The 8,946-nt window shown below is 35.8% G+C and overlaps 1 protein-coding gene across 1 annotated transcript in view; it reads left to right on the top strand.

Moving 5' to 3' along the window:
• The first annotated feature begins 2,087 nt into the window (after positions 1-2,087).
• LOC311082325 (uncharacterized protein) overlaps positions 2,088-8,946 on the top strand; it is an 8,201-nt gene continuing 1,342 nt past the window's right edge. The window contains exons 1-3 of the mRNA XM_084113089.1: positions 2,088-2,122; positions 2,984-3,118; positions 8,206-8,946. The exon at positions 8,206-8,946 is cut by the window's right edge and continues 1,342 nt beyond it. Of these exons, the coding sequence (XP_083969215.1) occupies positions 3,034-3,118; positions 8,206-8,946 (826 nt within the window). The 5' untranslated portion in view covers positions 2,088-2,122; positions 2,984-3,033. The remainder of the gene's footprint in view (positions 2,123-2,983; positions 3,119-8,205) is intronic.

Below are 8,946 nucleotides of genomic sequence, written 5' to 3' on the forward strand. Positions count from 1 at the left end.
CAAATCTTATAGACATACATGATTTGTATAAATTTTATTTCTGTGGTAAGAGGACTTGAAATGACTCGAAACTAAAATTGTAGGACTTTGGACTCGACTTGAGACTTGTTGGCTTTGACTTTTGACTCGACTCGGGACTTGCCTCATCTTTGACTCGACTTGACTCGGGACTCGAGGGCAAAGACTTGAGACTTACTTGTGACTTGCATAACAATGACTTTGTCCCACCTCTGTCTATTATTATGTATTTCTTTTAAACAATAGGGTAATTTGCCAGATGTTTTTGCTGCACATTTCATAGCAGATTCATGTGCTTGATGGGTGCTGTAATTTAATGGACACATAATCAATTATTGCAGCAGAGAGGGATTAACAAAGGTTTAAAAAAAAAAAAAAACTTTTATTTTTTAAAAATGACCATTAGGGGGGTGTCAAGTCCTAAACAAAAAGGCTACCTTGGTTCCAAATGCTGTAACTTTGATTATTTTATGCTATCACCACATTTGATTAAGATGCAGCTCACATGTAGGGGAATATCGACAAAAAAAATTGTCCTCCATATTTCCTTTGCGTGTTTTTGCATGTCAAATAAGAAATATATGTAAAATGTATATATATATATACACTCACCTAAAGGATTATTAGGAACACCTGTTCAATTTCTCATTAATGCAAAAATCTAATCAACCAATCACATGGCAGTTGCTTCAATGCATTTAGTTTTTTTGGCAGGCTTTGTTTGTTTTTTTGAGGCAATGTATGAAAAATGTTCATCACTGGTTAGGTGGTAAGAGGGTGGTTAGGACCTCTTTCTCATCTTGCCTCTCTCTGTCTTTGGAATTGGGATTAGTGTGGCAAAAGCAGAGTTGGCAGCTCTGATATAAGTAGTTTAAGTCAGTCTTTGTTGAAATATCTAACCAGTGATGAACATTTTTCATACATTGCCTCAAAAAAACAAACAAAGCCTGCCAAAAAAACAAACAACAAGAAAGATGGAGGGTACAAGCTCGGATGGCCAGGACATTTGCAATATTTGTAAAGCCACATTTGGTGATGAAAATGATCCAAAGAAGACAGAGGACTTGATCATGTGCATTGTTTGAGAGGACTGGTTCCATGAGACGTGTGGCGAGGAGAATGGCCTCATTGAAGACAGGGAGGTGTTCACTTGCACTGGCTGTATTGACGTGTAGATTAACCTACCGTACAGAAATGAAATTTAGCCTGTGTGCAATTAATTCGCCTACAAGAAGAGATGTTCATGAAGGTTACTGTTTTTTAAAATTGAATTTGTATGAAATAAATTAAACCCAATATAAAATTGTGTGGGCAGGCGAGGGAGGGGGTGGGTTGAATCTGCTGTACCTGCACCCCTTCTAAAAAAAAGTGATGTTTATATTATTGTTTATAATGTTGTTGTTGTTGTTTATATTGTTGTTTATATTGTTATTGTGTATTTAACTTATAAGGCCTACACTTGAATAACAATTGAATGTGTTTTAAGTGTCCCAGTTTGCCAATAAAGGTGTCCCAGTTTGACAGTAGCGCCTTGAAAAATGTGGTTTGGGGTCATTGTGTGTTTGAAGAAGAGTCATCCATCCTGTGTTTAATGTTTCTTTCTTTTTCATTGTGTATAGTATAGTAGAGCTCTTAAGCTAGTTAGAATAGTATCATATGAGCGGCTATCATACAAGACATTGTGCGCACGATTTATAAATCAAGGGAACAAATTAATAAATCGTCTGCATGATTTAGCAAATCGAAGGAACGAAATAGTAAATTGTGCGCTTGAATTAGTAAATCGTAAATCGTGCAAAATTAATTTTGCAGTTAATAACACATTGCAACATGTTATCTATTGTTTCATATTTTTTGTTTTGAATAATCTGGCTCATGTTTAATTCTTGCTCATTTTATAAAAGTAAAATAATATTTTTTACTGTGGCACTAAAAAAGCATCAAACAAAAATGGAAAAAAACTGGCTTGTTATTGAAAAAAGTTTCCGACCCCTCACCCCTGGCTTTGATATTTTAATACGTGAATAGGACTTTTATTTTGGCATGATGATATGGCGTCATAAGGCGGCGCCGCGCTCCCCCTCCTGCAGTTCGCAGAAGAAAGGTTTGTGTTTTTAATTGTGTAAAATTATGTTTTTAAGCCATTCGGTATACATTTTATCTATACAAACGATGTAAATTAATTGTTTTGCTTTATCTAACATGAATGAGCGTATTTTTTGAGAGCAAAGCCCCACAACACTAGTAACAGAAAAGATGCGTCTCATTTTACGAATTCGGGCACTAGCAAGTGATGAGAGCCTGGAAGAAAAACAATGGAACTCCGGTGAAAGTGGAACTGAGTTTAAAACCACACCAAAATGTGCCTTTATAATTTACAATGATAGATTTAGTGTCTATTATATAAAAGGAATAAGTTATTGCACTTGGTTCATTCAAGTCAAATCATTTTTTTCTTCCCACAAAAGACTTAGTTTCAAAGTAGCTTTACAGAAAATCATATTATGTTTATAATGGCTTAACTTTAACTCTTTAATATCGAGCAGATTTAGGGCTGGGTGATGTTTACCATTTGAGAAGATCTAGCTGTATTCCCACAGGATTTTGTGAAACTGTGGTGGGTGGACCTCATTCCCTCTATGACCCCTTATTTAGTGTGCAAATTGAACAAAGTCAGTGCATTGACTTGTACCTGAACTTTAAAGGGGACTCAAACCTCTTTTCAGTTGTGATATAGGGCCTCAGTCTGCATTACACTACATCATACTACTACTACTAATAATAATATAATATTCACCATTCCAGCGTGTTCTTAAGTTGGATCTCTAATCATGATAATTAGAGACCATTTACTCTCTACTGAACTATGGAGCTTATTGAGACGCACCCAGAGATTTAGTATGGATTTTTTATATTTCTGTTAATTTTTCTCATCTTGTACATGACAGAGTGTCCAAACACACAGGAAAACTCCTGGTGAAGCAGCCAAGATCCACGTCACCCACTATTATAAAGATGGCGTTTATTAAAGAGGAGAGTGAAGACATGAAGATTGAAGAAATACTCATAGTGAAACTTGAAGATACTGAGGAACAAACAGGTTGGTTTCATTCTCAATGCTGAACTCAGTCATTTGAACCTTATTAAAATGCCTCTACAGAAATTAATGATATTTTTGAAGAATGTCACATGAATGGCTTAATTAAAGTGTTTTTATTTGACATGGAGCGGGTCCCTCACATGGACAGAAATGTTGAGATCACATGAGACAAATACTAATGCTGCCTTCAAAAGCACCTGAGAAAAATCTTATTTCCAGTTATGACATTCAATATTATGACATCATACATTAAGTTAAGAAAATAAGGAAGTACCCTAAAAAGCTTTCTAAATCAAAACAATAAACTTGTGTGTGTGTGTGTGTGTGTAAGAGAAAAATACAAATTTTAAACAATTGCATCGACCCAACTGGCATACAGGACAGGTTAATGAGTTAATGCTTGACATAAATCTTTCCTTGTGTTCTGAAGAAAGTAAATCATATACATCTGGGACGACATAAGAATGAGGTAAATGAGAGATTTTCATTTTTTTGTGGAGTATTCCTTTAAAGTTTAAACCCTATATTTACTTAAGAATTGAAAACAAAGAAAGTTTATATCAATTATGCCAGGGGTTCTCAAAGTGGGGTCGAAAAACGTATTTTATGGACTATAAGTTGTGTTTTTTTATATCATCTGAAAGGTGTTGGGACATATGCATTTAACGTCAAATAAGCTAAACATGGATAGGATGTTAAAAGTAGACTTGAAACTTAAAAGTAGATAGGCCTACTTAAAGATTTTATTGACTTGAGGCAAGTACGCTATAGTTTCGGCTCATTTTTGTGACTCGCTCCAGAAAGCAGTTCACGTTCTGTTCAAAACGCAAATGCGCATTGTGAAGGATGATGTTTTACGTGGGTATTGGGACACAGGTGAAGTACAAAGCCTTGTTTACAAAATAAATAATAGTTTAGCATCCAAATATATGTGACTATGAAAACATTTGGATTTGTGTCGAAAGAAAGCGGAGCCAAACTGCAGTTTCAGTTTTGCTTTAAATATATTCGTTTAGGCTTTAAAATAAATGTTGTTCATAATGAATGTAACTATCATTTCTTTTATAGGCTACTATAAAATAAACACATGGGCAGCTAAAATACATGTTTATAATGTCTGTAAATATTTAGTTTTATCTACTGGTATTTTACATTAATTTTGAATATAATAATAAAATGCTACTGCCCTTTAAACTGATTTACTGCAACCTTAAAAATGCCCTCTAAGGTTGACCTAGAGCTGCTGTATTATTAGAAAGTCAATATAAACAGATGGGGGCCATTTGAGCCAATTAAACAAGCATATTGTGTTCATTACTCCCATCTAACAATAACTTTGGGTTTAATCACTAATATATTGATAAGGCGGTTCTTGGGAAAGTTTTCTACCCTATAAGGGGTTCCCCTGGCCCCAAAAAGTTTGAGAACCCCTTATTATGCAACAGTATCAGGTGAGTTTAACTTTACTTTTGTTGTCTACAACATTACGTTTGTATGTACACATCAGCTTAATATTATTAAAACACTGTATAGAAGATTCAAATAACTTTGCAAAATCATTCATTACCATTCATAAAATACTTGCCACCACAGACACTAATGTTAACATACAAAAAAATAAAAAGAGAGATATTTATATGAAAAACTGAAACAATACTTTTAAATATGAAACTACAACCACTGGTAGGTGGTAGCGAGTCATAGTCTTAATGAGTTAGTCATCAAATCATTGATTCAGCTGATTCATTCAAAATAGCTGATTTATTCAGAAAAAAAAGAAAGATTGTCTATGAATGGGTCATTAAAGGGAAAGTTCACACAAAAATTGAAATAGTTTTTTCATTTTCAATTACTCACCCTCATGTAGTTCCAAACCTGTAAGACTTTCGTTCATCTTCGGTTCAAGTTTTCTGTCCTTTCATTGACAGTCCATGCAACTACCACTTTGACGCTTCAAAAAGAGATCTTTAAACTAATCCATATGAATTGTGCAGTTTATTAATTTTCTGACGAGACGCAATCATTTTACATGATTGAATGTTTTTTTGTGAATAAAAGCCTAAATTCATCAACTCGCATATCAGCTGTGGTAACCGGAAGGTCAAGCATGTTTGCTTGAAGTGCGAGAACTATTGAGGTTCATTCTCGTGTTTCACAGCACGTTTGAGTTTCAGCAAGAACCAATGAGGTTCATTCTTGTTTTGCAGCACGTTTGAGCTTCTGCAAGAACCAATGAGGTTTATTCCAAGCGTGCCGCACAAGCCCTGAAAAGTGAAGCCAAAACGTCTCGATCGGCCCCCGGTGACTGGTCCTAGTATAGGTCATAAGCCCCGCCTCCCCGTGTTATTTAACGGTACGTGAGACCAACTAAACAATTAAACGTACAGTATGGGATTTTTTCTCCACTAGGGGTCGCTAACCTATTTACAATAACAAAGGCGTAGTTTGATGACGCAACATTTGCTAAGAATTATGGATCTTGTCGTCAACGTCAAGCCGACCAATCTAATAATGTTTATGGATGACTGAATACATCAATGTTTTTATCATGACTGTGATATGAAGCCGTTCGGGATTGCTAAGAGACAGCTATCAGCTCCAAACCGCTCCAAACGCGACGCGAGTCCCGCGGATATAAAAGGAATATGGACATTTCATTCTACCGAACTACACGCAGAATCACTACTCACAGGTCAGTTTATTAGACAAATTAAACTTGTGAGGTAACGCAGCGCTGTTTCACTTGGTCTAACATTACACTATCACACTAAACTGCATTTGAATGTGTTGAAATGTATGTGTTAGTCTGTCTGTATGAGACTAGCAGTAAGCTAGATCAACATTAGAATAACATACAGATCATATTCTGACATTTTATCATTGTTGAACTATAAAAAATTGATTAGTTTTATGTAAATGTGCTCACCTGTTTAATAAAGTACATGTAGGAGCGGTCGAAGTCTCGGACGTGGAGCTCTCGTTTGTATACTGTCTATGGGAGCTCTCGGCATCTCAAACACCGCGCTGATATTGATTCTCGTTTTAGTTCTCCTTTTTTATCCAAAGTCTGCTTGCCATGGTCCATAATGTTTGAACGAAACAACAACAGCGTGCAGATAGACATTGCGAACTACAGTGGTCCACGTCTGTCGTCTTGGTTACTATCAGAGGGCTCTGGTTCATAGCTCTGGTTGCCATGGCAGCACGAGCAGAAACCAGGGACAACGCGGATATGACGCCATTGACTGCGACATAACGGAAATAAAGACACGGTCCATGTCTTCGAATTAAAATATTAATTTCTCTGGATTTAGAAGTTAATTGGAACTGTCGGGATAATGTAAATACACAACTTTAAAAAATATATAACATAGATATAGTGATTTTTTTTATATTTTTAAAGCAAAAAAAATACATATTGTGCCTTTAAATTACACTTCAAATATCTTTTTTCCAAAGGTGGTTTCTTTCATTTGCTGTCGTTTTTATCACGCTGATGTAAGTTCAAGTGTCTGTTTCAAAAATAAGTTGGTTTTTAGTTAGTTACGTGATGCGGTGGTGTAACGTCATGATTGACAGCTGTGATTGACAGGTTCTCTGAGCGAAGTAGTCACTGAAGCACCAACGGACATTTTTTCGGGATCTTCGGAGGACTGAGGAGATTGTATTTACTTTATTTTATCAAGTCTCTTGTCGTACTGCAATCAATTTTTAAAAAAGTGTGCAGAATCCACTCTCCCTGAGTGCATTCTGCGAGAGTGAGGGCGGAGCGTTGATTTCGCGGCTTTACTTCCTGCTCACTACTGCGCAGGTCTGGTCCCGAGATCGCTACTGCGCAGACTCAAGTTCCAGTATGTCAGCGCCATTTCGGGACACTGGCGGCTTCAGTTCTCATGAATGGAAGAGAGCGAAGGGGCGTCGTCCATCTTTTTTTACAGTCTATGGTTTATTCTTGTTACGTAGGACTTTTGAGCTTCCGCAAGAACCAATGAGGTTAATTCACATGTTACGCATCGTTTGAGGTTCCGCAAGAACCAATGAGGTTCATTCTCATGTGTTATGCAGCATGTTTGAGCTTGAAAACAATGAGGTTTGTTCTCGCGTGTCAAGCAGGTTCAGTTGAGCTTCTGTTTATGTGTCCTTATCTATGTTTATATGTGAATAAAAGCTTAAATTCAATATGTTCATCATATATATATATATATATATATATATATATATATATATATATATATATATATATATATATATATATATATATATATATATATGCTTTATATGATGAACATATTGATTTTAGGCTTTTAGGCATATATATATATATAATCGAGTCTCTTCAGAAAATTTTGACTAAATCATTCGATTCATATGGATTAGTTTTACAATCGTTATGAATTTTTCAAATCGACAAAATGGTAGTTGCATAGACTATCAATAGAGGGACAGAAATCTCTCAAATTTCATTTAAAATATCTTCATTTGTGTATTGAAGATCAACAAAAGTCTTATGGGTTTTGAACAACATAAGGGTAAGTAATTGATGACAATTGTTTCATTTTTGGGTGAACTAACCATTTAAATGATTGACTCACTCAATTAATTCAACCACGCTGGATCATTCATTAACAAAGCACCTCTGTGTGCTCCTTATGCAACGATTCTGATGTGGCTTTGTTTGGAACTATTTTCTTTTAACAATATTAACAATATTGTGTCTAAAATGTAAGTCTATTCATATAAACTTCTTGTTTATTGAACTTTTGTATTGCCACTTCACTTTTTAAAGTATCACTTAAATTGTGCCAAACTGTGCCAAAACAGTGAAAGCTAATGATAATGTGTCTCTATAGTTAAAGAGTATAAAAGGAGAAAAGCATAGGACTTAATACCGAGCCCTGTGTCACTTCATTTCTTCATTTAAGCAAGCAAAGTTTTAGCGCTCCGAAAGATAGAACCTAAACCATGCTAATGCTCTCCATAAGAATTTCATGGTCTATGTTGTCCCGTGATGTTATAATAGATCTATTCTTATTGCTCTGTGGGGGGGTTAACTTTTATTTGTATTTTTTATTTTATTTTTACTTCAGACCTGATGTCACTAAAAGAGGAGAGTGAAGAACTGAATGAAATGGAAGAGAAAAATCAGAATGAGAAACATCATGATTTCATGACTGGAGACAAATCCAAAAAGACTGAAACGACTTCCTCACGAAAAAGAGCTCAGAAGACCGAATCTAACAGTTACTTTACCTGCTTCCAGTGTGGAAGGAGTTTAAATTCAAAACAAAACCTTGAAGTCCACATGAGAGTTCACACTGGAGAGAAGCCTTACACATGCCTTCAGTGTGGAAAGAGTTTCACTCAAAACCAAAACCTTAAAGCCCACATGAGAGTTCACACTGGAGAGAAGCCTTACAATTGCACTCAATGTGGACAGTTTTTTACACATAAAGGAAACCTAAATGCACACATGAGAATTCATACTGGAGAAAACCCTTTCACCTGCAATGTGTGTTGGAAGAGCTTTTCACGAAAAGAAAGTCTTAATACTCACATGAACATTCACACAGGAGAGAAGCCTTGCATTTGTGCTCAGTGTGGAAAGAGATTCAGTTGTAAAGAAACCCTTCAATGCCACATGAGGATTCACTCAGGAGAGTATTGTTTTATATGTCCTCAATGTGGAAAGAGTTTCAGTCATAAAAGAAGCCTAAACACTCACATTAAACTTCACACTGGAGAGAAGCCTTTCATCTGCCCTCATTGTGGAAAGAGTTTTACACTTAAAGGAAATCTTCAGACTCACATGAGACTTCACACTGGAGAGA

Source organism: Abramis brama (assembly GCF_963993115.1).
Source record: "Abramis brama genome assembly, chromosome: 4".
NCBI classification, from domain to species: Eukaryota; Metazoa; Chordata; class Actinopteri; order Cypriniformes; family Leuciscidae; genus Abramis; species Abramis brama.